This window comes from Zonotrichia albicollis, chromosome 12 (assembly GCF_047830755.1).
Source record: "Zonotrichia albicollis isolate bZonAlb1 chromosome 12, bZonAlb1.hap1, whole genome shotgun sequence".
In the NCBI taxonomy this organism is placed as follows: Eukaryota; Metazoa; Chordata; class Aves; order Passeriformes; family Passerellidae; genus Zonotrichia; species Zonotrichia albicollis.
The window spans coordinates 21,628,864-21,648,940 of NC_133830.1; the positions used below are offsets into that span (position 1 = coordinate 21,628,864).

The 20,077-nt window shown below is 42.9% G+C and overlaps 1 protein-coding gene across 9 annotated transcripts in view; it reads right to left on the minus strand.

The window, feature by feature from the left end:
- The window catches only part of WNK2 (WNK lysine deficient protein kinase 2), a 96,263-nt gene that overhangs the window by 46,970 nt on the left and 29,216 nt on the right, over nucleotides 1-20,077 (minus strand). For all 9 annotated transcript variants that reach the window (XM_074550198.1, XM_074550196.1, XM_074550192.1 and 6 more), the window contains exons 2-6: nucleotides 14,519-14,691; nucleotides 13,317-13,537; nucleotides 10,101-10,258; nucleotides 3,016-3,104; nucleotides 1,987-2,206 (exon numbers count right to left, since the gene is read on the minus strand). In XM_074550198.1, coding sequence (XP_074406299.1) covers nucleotides 1,987-2,206; nucleotides 3,016-3,104; nucleotides 10,101-10,258; nucleotides 13,317-13,537; nucleotides 14,519-14,691 — 861 coding nt within the window. The remainder of the gene's footprint in view (nucleotides 1-1,986; nucleotides 2,207-3,015; nucleotides 3,105-10,100; nucleotides 10,259-13,316; nucleotides 13,538-14,518; nucleotides 14,692-20,077) is intronic.

Sequence of the window (20,077 nt, forward strand, 5' to 3'; positions counted from 1 at the left end):
GAATTATCCAAATTGCTCCGCTTAATAGCACAGCAAATCATCAAGGACAAGAGGTTAACAGAATTATGTTTCAAAATAACTTCTCTTAAATAGTGAAGTCAGTCAGGATTGATTGACTTTTACAAAGAGAAAGCAGACTCTTCCCATTTGATGGAAAAGGGGATGAGGCTTCTCAGAACTCAACTGCTCAACAGATAAAATGGAAATTCATCTTCGTGTTATTTGTTTGCATAATGTCCTGCAGTGCAGGGTACAAATTTTCATTTGATAATGCCGTACCACAGCTGTCTCTGCTCTCCCTACATTCTTAACATGCACATTTGACAGATTTGAAAGCGCTTACATCCATGGGGAAATCTTGAGGCTTTCCTGCTTTGCTCTTGCCCAAACATAAGACACTTTCACAGCTTAGATTTTCACTGCTAAAATTAATGGGTGCAAAGCACCTTAAAACACAGCTTAAAGAGCTAACTTCACTTTCCAAACCCACTAGAGTGTTTCCACTTCCCTTTGCCCATATCATTTGGGCAGGTGGGACTGCCAGAATCCCGTCGGCAATGATAAATAATTCCCTGTACTCAGAAGGTCTCCTGCATTCCTCTCTTCCACAGCACACAAAGCAACAAACAGATGAAAGCACATGGCTTTGGTGTTCCACGATTCATAAGGACTAGAAAAAGACATTTAGCAATAAACGTCCCCTTTTTCTGCCTCTGCAACAGCCTCAGGTTTGAAAGCATTTAATGGGCAGTGTCTTAGGTATGCATTAATGTAGAAAACAGAGTTTTGAATTATTTGGGAATAGGTACAGTGTCACTGTAGTTTGGGCATGATCCTTTTAAATATACTTTTCATGAGAATTATTTCCTCTTCAAAATAAAGCATCACAACTATGGACCAAGCAACTTAAGAGAACTCTGAAACTCCAAATATTTCTATCAATATTTAAATGTAAAATATAACAGTAAGTAATGGTACCACAGCAATTTTTAAACTAAATGAGTTCTGTAATAATATATTGCTGGAAAAACATTGGACCTACTGCAAACTAACGACAAGAAGACAAAGGAGCCTGAATTCCTCCCACTAAACTCGGAGTAGATGGTGATGAGTTCCAGCTGAACAAGGCAGCATTACCAAAATGAGCGCCTCCTGAGCAGAACACGAGTGGTGATGACATCATTAAATGGGATCCCTAGGGATTTAGAGTCTAACAGGAACATTTCTGCAAGCACAGGAATGTTTCTGCAAGCCTAGGAACGTTCAGACCCTTGGCTCAGTGCTTACTGACCCTGAGCCTCTGTGACATTAGAACACCAAAACAATTGCAGCAAAGACATCATCAAAATAGGAGTTCAAGGACAATGTAGTGAAAATGGAACACAGATTCCCTAACAAAACCCCACAAGTATAAAGAAATTCAGCAAGTGAAACTTATCAGTTAAAAAATCCAAAGCTTACTCCTAACTCAGTGAATCCAATTTCCTATCAAAGTTTGGGGGTGGAGCAGCTGACCACTGACCTTCCTCATCTACATTCCTTCAAAGGAACACCAACAGAAAAGATGGGGAAAGTGTTTTGGAGAATTCAATGCAGAATACTTTGTGATTGAACTTCTGAACTCTTCTAATGTATTTCTAGCTGCTGTCTGGAACTAAATAGATTCCAAATAAATTCAAAGACATCCAACAGCCTATAGAAACTGGCAGAAGAGCGTGCAAAATATAAAAGTAGACCAGACCTCTATAGTTCCTAAGCTATGTAAACTGTGATTTCAGGCATCTGTTTTCAAACAGTATGTTTGAGTTAGCTGCTCCCCGTTCACCCCTTTCTTGCAGTAGTCACTCCAAAATCAATGCAAAGAGCCTAAACTGGACACCTGGAGTGCTTCAAGTGAAGTTAGTTTACTCAGCTTGTTCCTGCTGTCCCTTGGGATTCATGCACTACTTTCTATATATACACATTTTTATCAGAAGTGTATTTTACCATTTCTTGTGCAACATCATCAGGAGTTTCCTTCTCCAGATCAAAAGTAAACTCAATGGCTCCATTATCTTTGGGTTTTCCTTTCAGTTTCTTAGGATCTTCTACCCAGAGTCTTAAGGCAATAGAGGATTTCCTACCATGGTCTTCTTCTGCAAGTTCCACTCTTACCCCAGTATCTTCAGCAAAAAAGGCATGGCTTAATAAATCTTTAATTTCATATCTGCAAAGGATATAGAGAAGAATCAAACACTGCATGTCCACAACTTTAGAAAGGTTTGTAAAAAGAAACTGCTGTTAAAAGTGGAAATATTTACACTGTTTGGTGTTCACGCATAATGAATTTGTGTTCTTTCTGAAAAGATGTGGGATTTTGAAAAGAAAGTGAAATTGAAAAAGAAAAAATTGACATTTCCTATTTCTCAAAGCTTTAGCAATATTCATACACCACAAGCACTTAGAGAAATGCAGATTATAGCTTTGTTCAACTTTTCCTAAGTATCTGAGCTTAAAGAGTACCAGAGAAGAGATTCTCTCTAGGCTGTGAGCTGCAGTCTCTAAAAACTGTATTTGTGAAAGTCAGGAGATATTCAGCACGAGACAAACTGGCAGAGACCAGTAAAACATTAATTTTTAAAACCAAAGCTGGAAACTAGGCATAACGAGTCTCCATATCCAGAGGGCAATGAAATCTGCTATTACAGCTCATGATGAATCCACCACAACCGCTTTTATCACCCTCCCCGCCCCCTACAGAACCTTCCCATTGGCATTTTTTGGACTGCTGAACCAGAAATTGCAAGAATATCCTAGCTCAGCTCCACAGTGATGCTGAGTGGCTGAGAGACACAACAGCACTGCTTATCCTGCACTGAATGCGAGGAAAGCAGGAAATAATTTAGACCTGCACTTCCATGCAGCATTTTCTTCTGCACAGGGCAGACCCACAGACCAGAGCAGAAATTCCACAGACAGTTCTGAAATCCCTGCATACACGTTATTTAAGACAAAACTCAGTCCCTTGAAACAAACCTTTCTTCTTTGTTTTTGCAGATGCACTCCCCAATTATCTCCTTAATTTCAGGATCGGTAACTTTCTCAAAGCTTGCTGGCTTTATACCCTAAAAGCATAAAGAAAAACAATTTAATGTGAAAAAGAATTACATTACACCTCTTAATTAAGCATATTTTCTCTGCATTTTAAAGGTAACTCAACCCAGGAACTTATTAAAACCTTTAAGTTGCTAGCCTTAATGCAAAACTGAGTTAAGGATCTAGGGGTACTATACTTCTAAATACCATTGCACTTCAAAACTAATACACTAATGTGCACGACCTCAGCCCTACACAGGCAAAGTATCCCTTTTTCTTTACCAACCTTTGCAAATTTTACCTTTATATCCTCTGGATTCTAAAGTGAATATTCAAGAAACAGCTAAGTTTAAATTTCAAAAATAACCATTTTCTGAAATGATTCCTTTTATGTTTTTGTCGCAACTCTCAAAGCACTAAATGAATAAGGACGGATAATCACATTTTTCTTCAGATGGCTAGTACTGAAAATGAGTGAAAAATACCTTGGAATAGTCCATTTTCCTGTTTCCCAAAAACCTCTTGCATTTCCACGACCCAAACACTCTCCAACGTATTCCCCTCTGCATAAAAAATTAAAGATCAACCCCAAAACCAAGCAGGGAAGCAGGAGAATACAACATCTCTGCACTGCTCCTGAATTTCCCAGGATGTTGTTAGAAACCCCTTGGGAATATGTGATAGAACAGGTGCAACCTATAAATCTAGTTAAATCTCTGTCAAATGTTAGCATTTTTGCTGGGAACAGATTTGGAACAGCAACCTATGAGCGTGGCCTTTCAAGGAGAAAAACCAACTACCCACTGCAGAAGAAAACCCTGGGAAGCAGAATCAGCGTCCCCACATCCATGGTTATATTCAGCTACAGGTGACAAGTGGAACGCAAGAAGTTCCTTTTTTTATTTTTGATGTCCAGCATAAATCACAGAATTAATTGATTCCCTTTTAAAAACATGTTATTACCTCTACTTACTAAACCAAGATGTACGTGGATGAAAATACGACAAAATTTATTTAAGAAGAGATGATGCAGTTGGACCTTATCACTTAAGGACCCAAGTACTTCCAATGAAGTCAATGAGCAGAACAAAAAGGAAACACAATTTCCTTTATCTAAAAAACAGAATGTGGTTAAGCACATAACTGAATGGCAATTGAACATTTAGCTCCATACAAATCCTTTTAAAGTTTCACTCTGAAATAACAGTAAATAATGGCTCACGCAGTCACAGATAAGGAGCCCCACAGAGTAGACTTTTAGCTCACCCAGTGGACTGAAAGAAGAAAACAAGTATTTTCAAAGAGGGTCTGGAAATAATACACTGAATTGTCTTGAATAATTTTTATGGATGAATTTCAGTGAGGGCTGGAGCCTCTCTCAGAATTTCTGAATATTTCAGCATCAGATTATATTTTTACCCTTTTATGAACATTCTGTTCAAGCCTCAGATTCTATTTCAAACTTGATTAATTAATAATTTTCGATCAACAACCCCCTATTTGTCTTGAAATTCTAGCATGAAATATGTAAATTGTAGATTTTGAAAAAATAATAATAAATATACAGAACAGTCACTCAAAGACTCAGCTCCTTGGTTTTGTTTCAGCAGAAAGCTGCAGTGATCCAAAGAAACCCATTTTTGTGAGAACAAAACAAAATAATCCATACACGTGGCTGGCTGGCTGTGACCCACTAAAAAGAATTATTTGCTTAAGCAAACCTAAATCTCACTGATGAGACAAGGGTTCAAATTTTGTGTATTAGAAAAATGTGTCAAAAGGCACTAGACTGCCTGGGCTGCAAAGCCCAGGCTGGCTCAATGTGCCACGGTGAGCTCTTAGGAGAGCTCTGATACCTGAATCAGAAATGAAAGAAAACAAAGCACCATCACAATGTATTTTCAGCAGGACTCCTCTGCACCATAATTCATGTTTAAGCTACAGGAGTCTACTGTGTTCTCCATCAGGAAGAAGGATAAATCTATACATTTCAATTCACTGTTGTTTGCTATGAGAAAACTGATTTCCATATTAGTGTGACACTGTCCAGGAAGAAAGCGTAATAAGATCTAATAAAGACTTTAACCTGAAGAGAGACAGGTTTAGATTAGACACAAGAAAGAAATTCCTCCCTGTGGTGGTGGGGAGGCCCTGGCACAGGGAGCCCAGAGCATCAGATCCCCGATGACTGGTTCCCAATATTGACCTTACAAATTGCTTCCACGAATAAAAAACAGCAACTCTTCCACCAACACTTTTCCCATCTTTGGATGGAACACTGACTCCTCTCAAATATCCACTGTGCTCATCTGCTGGACAGCTAAGCTATGAGTAGATGACTGAAACAAATGAGGACAAAAATTGTGAAGTACTGAACAGAGTTGCTTTGGCAAAGTGTTTTCTCCCTGTCCCTGTGCTATAGGATGCTTCTCTTCCTTACTCTTCATTAAACTCTCCAAGGCCAGCTCACTGGGATGCTGCAAACCCTCCCCTGCAGCACAGTGCCCCTGACAATGAAGGGGGATTCTATTTGCCATCAAAGGGCTCATCTCATTCACCTAAACAAAAGCCATCTGTCTTCCCTGAGCATTCCCAAGGAAACACAGCACCAAAATTCAAAGTGTATTAGCCAAGAGATTATCCATGACAGTTTGAAAGCTGTACAGCCTCTTCTAAATTAAAATAAATTCAGTGCCACCACATGTGAAAGGCAGAGCTCACTGGGTGGCCATAAGGGGCATAATGATAATACAGATTCCTTAAATGTTGAAATATATATACACATATATAAACCAACATCAAAATGAGAGATCAAATTGAGAGCTTCTCTGTACCAAACAGGACAATTTATTCTGACTCCCTCACCACCACTTATTTCCATACCCCTCTTTCTGAAGAAATTAGATTTGTGATCCATTGCCCTCCAGTACAAGGCAGCTGAGTCTACAGCCAGACACATAGAGAAAAAGTTGCATCCTTCATGCTGAGGGAAGAAACGTGCTGCTTATTCTGCAGGGTCTAAAAACAGCCACTGGCCATTTTCCATCAGCAGAGCACACTTTGGAAGAGCAGCACGTGATGCTCTGAAGGGACACAGCGAATGCCACACAAGTCACTGGCACGTCTGGCCCACGTCAGTCAGTGCTCGAGAGCCTTTCCTGGCCCCTAGAGGTGCCCTTCCACCCCAGGGTCAGCCAGCTCTGGGCTGCCACTCCACCTTCCAGGCTCGTGTCATTCCTAAAAAAGGAAAAAACCTTCTACCAAAAAAGGTGAAGCCATGTTTCCAACTGAAACTGCACCCTGGTACACACTCTCTGAAGTCAGTGAAATGAAGGTAAAGCTCTCAATTTTACCAGGATTTTGTTCTATGACATCACAGTGTACCATTATAAACTCATCTCTGTTTCCCTCCAGAATGGTGCTCCATCTTATTGCCAAGCTAAGAGGGTTACCTGCAGATCTAAGAAGATCTCCAAAAGCCACAAGAAGTCCATGCAATGACACTGACAGCATGATTTGCCTGCTGTCATTGTGCCACAGCCGCAGCATTAATTCTGTATATGTGCACCATGGCATAGAGCCTGCATATGCTGAGAAAACCTTCAATGGTTGATGAGAACAAACAGTATGAAAGCTTTACATGCAAACCAGAACACTGCCACAGGGTGTTGTGAAGCACAGGTTTGTACCACTGAACCCAAGGAGATGGCCAGGAACACTTTAGAGATGCAGCTGCTCTGCTGTGCACTCTGCAGCACATGCCTAAGAAAACACTAGGCTGGAGCAGCCTGGGAAGGTCACGGATTCCAATGTTTCATCACTATTGTCTACATCAAAATCACTTGGCAGAATGATTAAACACAAAAAAAATCTGAGTAAGAAAAACCATCAAGTTATGCATGAAAAATGAGATTATGGCATCAGAACGAAGGGCACTGCAAATATGCTGACCAGGAAATCACTTCAAAGTGAACTGTGGTAAATGTGGCTTGACCCCACTGCTTGGGAAAGATGTGTTTTCTATTTACGGTACATATCCATTTCTGAAATGTTTACACTCCGTCATTCAGGCTGAAAGGGCAGAGAGAGGTGACAGGCTGGAACAAGCATGTCTTGTCTGGCACAGAAATGAGCCCCTCTGCCCCTCCCAAACATGACCACCTCCTTATCCTGGACAACTGCAAACATACAGGCACACGCAGAAAAACAGAAATGCAAAAATTTATCCAGCAATTTAGCCATAAGAATACAGTCGGGCAGAATAAAAGGTCGCTGAAATAAATTAAATATAATAATCTTACACCACAGACATGCAGAATATGACATATGCTGAAATAATGTCTCAGAAAGGTAATGTTTACGTTTTCTACACTGATAGGGATGACCAACACGTGTGATTTGGACAGCTGGGTCTTCAGGTGTATCTCATGTCCTAGTACCAGGTAAGGGCATGGTAGAGGGTTCAGAGTAGAAACTACTGACAACATATTATAGTGGCAAAACCCAAATCATGCCCTGCCTGTGCTGGGCAGCAGAAGGAATATCAGCTCAGTGGGACCCAACAGAAGGTAGGCAGTCTAAACTTTTTGTTGGTTGTCACTCCTTGATGCAAACTCCAGCCAGCAATTTCAACCCCTATGAATGCTATCAATACCTCTGGTAGTTGCTACTACAATGCTGAGCCCAAGGCAGGAAAAGAAAGTTATTTTATTTTATACTTTTTAAATAAAGGCAGCAGGCAGCTAGACACAGCAAACACATTTCACAATGCACTGACCCTCAATTTAAAACACTAGAAATAGTATTTATATTTCTAGTGCAAAAAAGCCCCAGCTTCATAAAGAAGCAAATGTCCCACTGAGAAGCTGCAGCATTCGGGGGCTCTGCACCCTCTCCATCCAAGAAGGTCAGAGCCACCTTCTGCTCTTAATGAGAGCCCCAAAACTAATCTAATACTGGAAGAAAACAGTCTAATTCAGCTTCTTGGTTTCAGCCTACTCTCCGTTTTTGACTATATTTCAGTTTATAAGCCCCAAGGCTCTCACAAGCTGCTGCATCACCAAACCTAACCCTTACTCCAAGTGATCTTAGAGTTACTTTGTGTTTCTGCAGTCCCTGCCCCAGTGTAGGGCAGACCCCAGTGCCTGGCGCTGGCTCACGACCCCACACCCCAAACTCCTCCAGCTCTCCTCAGCCCCTCAGGCCACTCACGCTGCTCGGAGCAGGGTCCCTCCGTCGGCAGCTCCCCTGCAGATGCAGCTCTGCGGGAGGAGCTGTGGAGCCCACCACAACGTGGAGCCCACCACAAGGCTCCTCCTGGGACACGGCATCTCCCCCGGGAGAGGCTCCTCCTGCACCCTCACCCCGAGGTCCACCCCCTGCTCCTCCTTCCAGCCTGACAGTCGTGCAGCTCATGGCATTTGACAGGGCTTTCTCCACTCCACGGGGAGCTGGTTAACCCTTTCCTTGGAAAAACAGTAATGCCAATTTTGCCATCTAAGGAATCCTGGTGACTTTGCTCCCACTGCTACTACCCCAAATTCAGATGAAAACTGCACACCCTTTGTGCTGGTACCTGATGCTTTTGTCTTCAGCTTTCCCTGCCAGACAGTTCTGCTTCAAAAATACCCCCAACAAGGACCTTCCAACACCTTCTCCACCGTTGCTTTTTCTATATGACAAATATAATCTCCCACCTCTCTGGAGCTGCCAGTATAAAGCCAGTTTTACAAAACTATAATAATTTACCATCTAATTCTGAGCTGTGTAAATGTTACTGCCCTAGAAAATGAGTTGGCTCAGGCTTCTTCCATCAGTGTTTAAAACAACGGCTACTTAAAGTCTAAAAATTGAAATATAACATCTAATTAGGAATGCTCTGATTAATCATTATTCTTTGCCATCTTGGATATTGTTTTGACAAATGAGGCTTAGGAGCCTGGCAAAGTCTTAATTACCAGTATTCCAGATGGCTACAAGGTGTGCACACAGCTTCTCTGGGTACATGGAGCAATGAAGAGCTCGATGTTCTCCGTGGCTCCAGGTGCACACGCACCTTCCCAGCAATACCAGCTCCCACTGCTCAGGTACACTGAGTACCTCACCAGTCTCACAGACAGGACATGAGGCTACAGAGCCTGAAATTAGAAGAGCCTCTTGTGCCACCCCAAGAACCCCTAGAGTCCAGGGAAGTGCCCCCTAAGCTGCCCACACTGGTAGCATTTAGGCCATATCTGAAGTACGATACCAAAACAGAGTCAACATCCTTTGTGCCAAAGCTAATAAACACTGCGATAAAGAATAACATGGAATAACAACATCGAGTAACCATGCAGCTCTAGGATCACAGAATCACAGAATGGTTTGGGTTGGAAGGCACCTTAATGATCATCTCATTCCAACCTCCCTGTAATGGGCAGGGACACCTTCCACTAGACCAGGTAGCTTCAAGTCCTGCCCAACCTAGCCTTGAATAACAGAGATAAAGGCAAGGAACTCACCTGAGCCATCAAACCCATTCCATGTCTCTGAGAGGCTGCAGCATGGTTTGCAGCCACCCCATGGTGCAGAGCATGGTAACCATCCAGCAGATCCATGGCTGCACACACTCACCTCCCTGCAATGCCAAGGGAGCTGCTACAGCCAGAGGATGAAGATAACTGCACTGCTGAGCAGCTTCTGAGGTCTTTTGTGGGCTTTAAAATTATTTCTGAGGGGCTCTGGGTTGAAAGCAACACTTTAAGAAGAATTAAACTACCACACATCAGCCCATTGGGCTGTATTTGTGGCCAATGGAGATAAAATCAGTGACAAAGATAACCGAAAATATTTCATGAAGCTGCATCAAAACACACTCCAAGTGTAGAATTGTAAGCTTACACATAAGCCTGAAACAGGTTTGTGTAAGCCAGAGCTCAGATACCTCAACTTCTAGAACGCAGTATACATTCAGCGGTACCTCACCAAAATATGCTTTTGAACCTTCCAATGAGAGGATCCAATACCAGTTAAGGACATGTACTCACACAGGTAACTTTTCGGTAGATTTGAGCAGCATTCTGGCATTCTGAGTAAGGGTATTCTGAGGTAGCCATTTCCAGCATGCACATTCCAAAGGCGTAGACATCCACAGATTCATCATAGTGCTCCTCGTACATTTCCGGGGCCATGAATTCTGGTGTACCTACAAAGATAATGTTGGTTTTTTACAGGAGTCCAAATGGCTTTACCAAAAGCTTTTTCACCTGTGAGAAGTGTGCCCAGTACAACTGTGTATAGGTGCATACAAGATAATTTCAAAAGAGCTCAAGCATCTCCCAGGAAGCAAATCCAAAGTCAATGCATGCACTTCCATGCCCATGGCTTGCTGACAATAATCCAAAGTGGGGAAGCAGGGCAGAGGGGAAGCAGGACAGAGGGGAGGGGGAAGGAAAAGAGCAGAAAATTTCAAAAACGAACAAGAAAATGAGCTATGGTTCATTTCCTGCCCATATTGAAGTGATAGAATGGTTTCTGTCTGGCTGGAGAGAAGGATGAGTAAAGGGCCAGGGAGGTGAAAAGGGAAGAAGAAACGAGAACCTTCACTCTTGCTTTTATCAGTGCAAATTTGCTTTTTTTTTTTTTTTTGTTTCCTCCAGAGATACAGAGTAACCACCAGCAGGCAGACAGCACTTTGGAAGCCAGAAGTATCACAAATCACCTACAGAGTCATGCACAAAACATCAAACCTAATTCTGTCACTGGTTTAGTGGGACAAATCAATGAGGCTACACACAGAACAAGGTCCTACTCAATAGGAATTAGGGTACCAGGAATCTGATGCAACTTGGTAAATATGAAGTGAGGCACTGGGAGATGCAGCTTGGGGACAAGCAGCAACCCCAACACCGGCAACATTTGTTCAGCAAACTACTCTGAAAAGGGAGGGTGTACAAAGCAAAACAGAAAACTACTAACATTTGGGCAATTCTTTCCAGGAACTGTATCTCATACTGTAATTCATTTCTTTCCTTTCTACATAGAAAAGATGAAGGAAGAGAGATGAGTGCAATGGTGTGTCAAGGGACAGTAGCAGCAAGCTGTTGGGATGCCAAAAAAAGAGTGGCAGGTTTTGGACCATGAGAAAGACCCAGATAAACTCTTTCTGTCCAGCCTCAGCACCCAAACTGCCCACAGCCCTGGCAGATCCCATCAATGCTTTGTTATGTCATCACTAATCAGCAGCAAAAGCACAACTCTAATTAAAACAACATAGAATCAGAAAAAGTAGTTCTGGCATATTCCAGGATGGTTTGGATTAGATTTACCTTAAAGATCATCCCATCCACCCCAGCCACCTCACCCACTGCCATGGCAGGGACAGCTCCCACTGTCCCAGGCTGCTCCAAGCCCTGTCCAGCCTGGCCTTGGGCACTGCCAGGGATCCAGGGGCAGCCACAGCTGCTCTGGGCACCCTGTGCCAGGGCCTGCCCACCCTCACAGTAATATGTTTCTTCCTAATAGCCAGCGTAAATCTCCTCTCCTCCAGTTACAAGCCATCACCCAAATCCCTAAAGAAATTGAGGAAATGTCATACGTGGAGGTGTCCCAGGCCAGGCTGGATGGAGCTTGGAGCAACCTGGGGTAGTGGAAGGTATCCCAGCCATGGCAGACAAGATGATCTTTAAGACCCCTTCTAATCCCAACCATTCTAGGATTTTCTGACTTGTCCAAAACTCTTTTTAAATGGCAACATAAAGGACAACCCTCAAAATTAGGGTCTGCTTTTGCACACATTTCTGGAGCAGACTCAACTTATGAACAAGCATTTCTGTAAAATTAATTTTGCAAAATTCAAGATTGATCTCTTCCCTTGTTTATGTTCTTCTGCCTCGTCCTTCCACCTCAAAGACACTCATGCCTACAGCCTCAGCAAATCAGCCAGACCCATGTCATGGAGGCTCAGTGTAGTCACCCTCTCTGGGTGTTTGTTAAATCTGTCACTAAGGCAGAGGCTGCTGCTCAGAAAAGGTTAACAGCTGCCACAGGAAATTATTTTGGAGCTGCTGCTCTGCTTTAGAAGGAACACAACTCAGCAGTGAATCTCGTGGATTCCAGAGCATTTAAAACAAATCTGAAAAAGTGATAGCAATAGTCTAAGAACCAAATGGAATACTTGGCACCATTCCAAAACAGAACAAAAATGACATTTCCCCCATTCCTTGGAGTGGAAAGGAATACCTACAAGCATCCTTCAAGCTAACAGCCCAGCTAAACGTGAGGCTGCTCAGCACCCACTCAGCTGCTTTGGCAGGAGCAGGTTTGCCCTGGCTGGGCTCCCGCAGAGACACTGCAGTGTGCTGATTTCATCCCTTCCAGCCAACGTGAAATGCAGCTACTGATATGCCTTTAGAGCTACTCCCTCTGCAGAGGGGGCAGCATTACTCATCACCAGTGTTTCCAAGCCTCCTTTATCCTCTCCTTGGAGCAGTAGTGCTCATGAAAATTATAAGCTTAGTTTGATTGCCAAAATGAATGCAGACACTTTGCCAGCATCCTGCAGCCCTCACAGTATCAAATTCCTTTCAGACATGACTGTATTCTGATGGTGTTCTGTTCATAACTGATTTTATAAAAACCTGTGTAAGTATTACTAGTATTCTTACCAATATTAGTATTACTGATGCTACTCCTTGTATTGCTACTACTGATACTATTCCCAGTATTGATATTATTCCCAGTATTAGTACTTCTGGAATTATTCCCAATATTGGTATTACTTATATTATTCCCAGTATTGTTATTGTTGTTATTATTCCAATATGTCCCATGAACAACTGTTACCCTGCAAAAAAATTATTTGAAGAAATACTGACCCTCAACAGAGAAAAAAAAACACCAGTTACTAGAAGTTAAAAATGAGAGAAACTCAACAAATATAAACAAACACGAGTTCATTAAAATCAATGAAATTAAGCAGATCCACAGCAGCCAAGTACATATCTGAAATTTCTACTGTTTTGACTTCACTGGTTCTGGGCTCCCTACGCATTAAGGATGATACAGGAGGAAGGAGAAGAGGAAGTTATGATACCATTACTTACTGATTCCTATTTTTATAGGGGTATAGAGGCAACACTTCCACTTTAACTTCCACTACCAATTTGCTACTTTAAAATCACTAATGCAAAATGGGAAAGGAAGATGTTAAACAGACAGCCACGATACTGACCGAGGGAAGCCAAGGAGAACAGGAGCATTACCTATGACACTTTTGGCAAATGAAGCTCTTTTGAGTGTTGCCAGACCCAAGTCTCCTATTTTCACAGATCCAGTTGGTCCAGTAATAAAAATATTATCACATTTCAAGTCTCTGTGAATTATTGGTGGAGTTCTTGTGTGTAAGAAAAGAAGACCCTTCAGGATTTGCCGACACCAACTCCGCAGGACTTTAGGTTTCATCACCTTAAACCTCTTCAGATACCTGGAGCACAACACACACACAAATGGGTAAAAAGGAAGCGAAAATATTTTGTTAGAGATTTGAGGGACTTCAACAGCACAGCTTAAGTTTTCTGAAACTCCACTATGGATAAAAGCCCCTTATTAGATGCCACCAAAGCAGCACAGAAATATCCCAAAATTGAATGAAATAGATCTTTTCAAAGGAGGAATTAGAGCATTCAGTTTTAGGGAGAATGATAATAAGCATTTTTGGTGCAAATACAACCAAATATTTTGAAGTCTAATTGTTCAGTGATTCATTTCATGAAGAGAAGAGCTTTGGAATATGTTCATCTATTTTGAATCAGAAGAATACTGAAGTTTAATTTTAACCACAAACTTAGACCTTTGTACCACACACCTGCACTTCTGTCTATTTACCTGAAGCGCTGGTTAGGAGGGGACATTTGGGGAAGATGTAGGAACTGCTAATGCACTGGCAGAGCAGCACACTGGGTGAGTACTGCTCCCATTGGGGCTGAAAATCTGTTCCAGAATTCATGCCAACTGCTTTATATCAGCCTTAACAAGACTGTCAGTACCAGAAGCTATTAATTCATCCTGTTTAGGAGATAACCTGGAGCACCTTCAGCTTCTGAGAGATTCTACCATTCAAGTGCTATTCCATTTGAATTCCCTAACAAAACATGCAAATACAAGCCCAAGAGCAAGCACAAAACACACCCTGACAAATCCAAACGTCACAGGCAGAAAATGAAACACGCCAGAGAACAGCTTTGAGTTGCATAACCGAAACAGGGAAGCAGGCAGAAAGAGATGGAGGCCAAAATTCTGCCCGTCAAACCACTGCGGTTCAAATGCAGGGACAAATGACAGACACCAGAGAACAGCTCCATTTTTTGCTTTTATCTGGAGATGGTTTTTTTCAGCATACAAAAGTAGGATTTTGCTATAAATGTCAGCTGCTATTCTTAGCCCCTTGCAGGAGCGCAGTACTTACGTCTTCAGCGTTCCAGAGGTCATCAGCTCGGTAACCAGCACGATGCATCTTTTGCCTTTTGCACAGGATTCCCAGAAGTCATAAAACCTCACGATGTTTGGGTGCTGTAGACCTTTCAACATTTCTGCTTCCTCTTTAAATCTCTGCCTCTCTACTTTTGTGAGTTTTCTGTCCTATAAGCCAAAACGAGACATTATTATTAGTGATGGACAAAAATAAAGGCCCTGCATTGCCAGGGTGTTCAGAATTTTAGATTTGTTTTATGCTCGTGTCAAGAGCAATCATAAAATCTTTTATGTAAGAGAGCAGCAGCATTATGAACTAGGGCACTCGGCCTAATTCCAGTATCAAGAAGACAAAGAGATGCCTGTGCTACGCCATTCCTGTGACAGCACTAATATTTCAGGCACCACGAACACAGCCGTGGCATGATGGATCAACCCTCAGCTATTTCTTCATGTTTGGGTGTTGAGAGGCTCCCCATCCAAGGGATAAACAGCCACAGGATGCCATTTCCAGGTCGGGGTGTTCTCACAGCCAGGACGGCTCCCACTGCCCTCAGCTGTTCCTGGATGCACTGGTACAAAGCACCAGCTGAGGTCCTTGCTGCTCACCACACTGGGTTCTACAGCCCATCCTGTTCACCTCAGGCTACATTAAAACCATGTTACTTCCCAAAAAAACCCAAACACATAAATGTTTCTATGTGTTTGCTGTTCTGCGTCATTTTGGAGACTTTTCCCTTCTTTTTGGTAAAGGAAGTGTTTGCAACTGTCCTTCAGCTTCTCGCATAGGCTGCATATGCATGGAAATTCTTTAGATTGGAAATGTGAAAATGTCATGTTCTACTACTCTGGTTTTCCTGGGGAATTTCAGGGCATTTCCCCTCCAGGCTATGATGTGACCCTATCCAGCACATGCAGAGACTCTCTGTCTCTCCCATGGCTCCATGGCTGCCTGACCACCCCAGCACAAGGACACCTCAAAGACACCCACCCCTGCCCTAGAAATTGAGCTTTTGGGATCTTTATAAGGTGCTCTTAGTCAGAAAGCCAAAGGCTCATCAATTAGCAAGATTAATTAGTCTGTATTTTGACCTCAGACTTCTTTCTTTTCTCAAGTCATTTAGGCACATCTATACAAGCTGCACTCCTATGCACACAGAATGAATTAAATGGGAACACAGCTGACTTGTAGCCAAGATGCAAAAGAATCAGCCACTGCCATTTCCACAGCCTGTCCTCACCCACAATCCCAGACAGTTCAAGATGGGAATGAGAATTCCCATGGCTACAAACACTACACATGGAGAGTTCATCACAGGAAACACAGGGTTGGAGCCATGATCTGGCTCTTGGTGGATGACAAAGCCCTGCCCCAGCGCTGTGTGTGCACAGGGGGAGCATTTCCATTGGCACTGGGGCTGTTGAGGGTGCTCTCTGTTCACTCTAGACCCGTGCAGCAGACCAGAGCAAACCCTGCCCCAGCAGCAGCAGCAGCCCAGGGGCTGGGCAGTGCAGGGTGCCCAGGGCAGGCAGAGCCCCCCGTGCCCCTCAGGGACAGCAGCACACAGAACACCCACAGCCGAGCCAGGCAGCACCTCTGCTGCTCTGCACCAGCCACCTTTCTTCTACACCAAAAGAATAAAGCTAAAAAAAAACCAACAAAATACCCAAACTGTCTAACAAGTCAGGCAAGAAAAGCCACAGAACTGCTCTCAAATCCACCACTTCTTCCCTACTGATGAGTTTCCTTCTAATTTAAAACCTGTAGAATAAATCAGACACACTGCTGTTAGGAAGGAGAAGGAGCAAGTCCCCATTCAAGGCAGGAAGAGCAGAGTAGAGTGGGAGCTGGCAGAGAAAAGGAAAGGTGGCCTCAGAGATCCAGCAGATTTGCAAATATTTTCCAATTAAAAAAAAAAAAAAGTAATACCATAGTCCTTGACTCTCATTTCCAGGTTTCTGAGCACTGTGAGAACTTTTCCACTGCTACTTCATTGGTAACTTTTAAAACTATCCTTCAGCACACAACCATATTCTGTATATTCTACATATGACAAGCAGGATCATTTTTGGCAAGTGCAACAAAGTGATTCTGGAAGGCAAATGCGTGTTTTATTTGTAATTACAGTAGAAAAAAATCTGGATTTTTTAAACCAGATTGAAGAAAAAGCATTGAGCACTGCTGAAGAATTGAGCACTGTTTTCCAGCTGGAGAGGCAAGGTGAGGGCCAGGGCAGAGCAGCCACTCCTGCGGCTGCAGCCTCCACCACAGGAGGGGTCTCTGGTGCCATCAGGGCTCAAACAGCCTCCTCGAAATTCCTCCAGGCTCAGCCTGACATGAGTCACTGGCAAAAACATAAGCTGATTCTGAAAGGGCTTAAAGGTCGAAGTGTTTTCTACTCTGAAGCAGCAGAAACACCTGTTTAACTGCATGACTCACTCAGGGTTTAACCCAAAGAAACCTTCGCTGGGGTCAGAGACATTCATTCCCCATCATATAATCCACATAAGGCAAAATGTCCTCATCCTGAAACTAAGGATGTAAACCTCAAACAACTTCCAGGCATTACATTTTAATGTAATTACATAAAAACAGGATTGTTTGGAAAGGTCATGACAAAGGTTATGACAAAGAAAGGTGGTCATAGACTCATGGAATAGTTTGGGTTGGAAGGGGCCCTAAAGATCATCTGGGTATGAGGAAGGAACTCTGCACTGTGAGGGTGATGAGGCCCTGGCACAGGGTGCCCAGAGCAGCTGTGGCTGCCCCTGGATCCCTGGCAGTGCCCAAGGCCAGGCTGGACAGGGCTGGGAGCACCTGGGACAGTGGGAGGTGTCCCTGCCATGGCAGGGGTGGACAAGATGGGATTTGAGGTCCCTTCCAACCCAAACCATTCTGTGATTCCATGAATTTCTGATCAGCACTTCAGAGCCTCAATTCTGGTAAATCCCACGCTCATTTAAACTGGATTAACATGATATTTGCAGCAGGAAGATACAAAGAAGTGAATATTCTGTCTATTACCAAATTTCTGCTAATGCAACACATGTATGTTCTCTGCTTCTCCCTACTCATCACAGCTGGGAAGAAAATGCTTCTCTTTGTTAATATAAATTTTATCCCTTCATTAAGTTCCTTTATGGGGAACAACAGCAAAGACAGGAGTCAGTGAGTAAATGTGTTAACAAAAGGAAAGGGAAAAGTTACTAATTAAATTTCTGGAATGACACCCAAATTAACAGCAGGAACGTGTTCAGTTAGTCATCCCCAAGCATCATTTCCTCCAGGTTGTAACATATGGGCTCTGACTAAGGATCTGAAAATTATACAAGCAGGAGACTGGCTTTCACCTGAGCCTTCAGAAGATTTCCAAGATTAACAAACAAGGTCAAGTTTCTTGCCTAATTCCTTGCAAGGAGGAAATCGATTTGGGAATGAACTCCATCCCCCCACCATGAAGAAAGGGGCCCTTGCAAAGAAGACATTCAATTCACATTCAATACATAGAACCTGTGTAGGAGTAGGGTCTGGAGCACAGCTGTTGCAAACTAGAAAGTTGTGCTGCTTTGCAGTTTCACAGAATTTTTTTAATTTTCTCCTTTTAAAGTCTTGAATTTTCACTAATGTAAAAAAATTTTAAACTACTTTAAACACTTGGATATCTTCCCTACTTCCTGGCCTACGGACGTCTGTGTCCAGCTAGCCTATAAATACTGTTTTTTAAAAGTTTTGTGTTTTGTTTTTAAATTCTTAAACTGACATAGCTGCATTTACTGATGGTTATTTAATTTTCTCCCATTTTGAACAGATGAAGGCCTGACTGTAAGGCAAGTAGGAGCACCAGGTCAGAAACGAGGGCAGAGCTCACCTCCATCATGCAGAAGCCACGCTGGTGATGAAGTAAAAAAACCAGAGGCACTTCTGAGCCAGGGACAGAAATCAAATACCTACATCAGCAGAATGAACATCTGTTCAGATCATTCCGTTTTCACATCTGCATTCCAAGTCCACACTTTTGTACATGTACTGCAACTACTCTTCTAATCAGGGATGGCCTCAAGTGTGAAGTCAGCCTGGACCCACTGCCAGCTGTCTCCTGTGGAACTGTCTGTCAGTTTCCTGTGGATTTATGGACAGTAGCAGTCCTGCTTTCATGTATCAGCCTTATATCTTTAGTATTATCCTGCCTGCGCAATAAATGTTTAATAGCACCCAGGACCTTTCATTCCCACACCCCATACACTCAGTTATAAGCACTTAGCACTGACAGCAATCCTAAAGGATAAAATCCCCTCTCTGTGAACAAATGGTAGATGCCATGAGACAACTTGCAAATCAAGAAAAAAAGATTTTACAGCTTCACTCCCTATCAGAATCCAGCCAACATTCTTCCTCAGTTGGTAACCCCGGCCAAGTTACAGCCTGCTATTTGTCAGCGGCACTACTGAAGTGCAGGGAGGTTTTCCCAGGGGGAACTCATTTTCCAAAGGCATAAAAGCAGTCCTTGTCCCTGTGGATACTCACAATTCACTGAACAGGAGCTATGGAACAGGCTGAGGAAGATTTACTTATTGGCCTGACTCACTGCTAGAAATCTATGGAAAATTAGGAATTGTATTCAGACCTTTATGGCTAAATTTGGCACAGTAGAAGAGGCCACGTGTGGTTTATTGCTGGATATAGCTTGCTGCTTTCTCAATTGATTAAGGCATACCTCAAAGACTTACAGCAGAGGAACAGTGGGATTCACATCTTCTGTTGAACCTCAGAACCTCAGCAGTTCATCCTGCGAGGGCAGGAGGAAGGGGGATCAATACCCCAAATCTCCAATCCCCAAAGAGCCACAAACACACCCAAGAAACACAACACCATGGACAGACCATGCGTTTTAGAGGTGAAAACCTCTGTACACCACAGGCAGAGTGTGTTTTACAGGTGAAAACCTCCCAACATAACCACACAGTGACAACCAATGCTTAAACAAAAGAAGTTCTTGTCACAAGCAATTAAATTAATTTCAGGTAGCACCTCCTCAACTTCCTTAATTACCAGTGCTTCACAGGTTCCACATAAGCTTGTGAATGCAGATGACACACCAAAACAGTTCTGACTTGCCTTTCTCAAAGGAAGCTCTGAAAGCAATGTGTGAAAAAAGCTCCACAATACCAGATTCCCCTTGAAAGAAAAAGCCCTAACCACGAAAAAAACCACTTCAGGCATGTCACGAGAACCTGGTGTTTCAGTATTTTCTGGAATCCCATCTGACCCCAGCATTTACTGAAGTTTAAGCAACAATTGGTTGTTTTTTCAAAAAGCATTCTGCTTCAACCTACTTCTTGTAACCCACAAACAGAGTAACTGGGCAGGTGAATTACCCTCGCTCCAGTGCTGGATTGTCAGCACAGGAGGATGCTCCAGCTATCCCCTGGAGGCTCAGTCCTGGGCTGGCCCACAGCAGGAGTGGAGAGATTTCAGTGCTGTGCCTAAAATATCACCTTCAAAGAGGTAGAAATGGGGGACAGGAGCAGAGAGAACTCACTGCCCTTGAAGGGC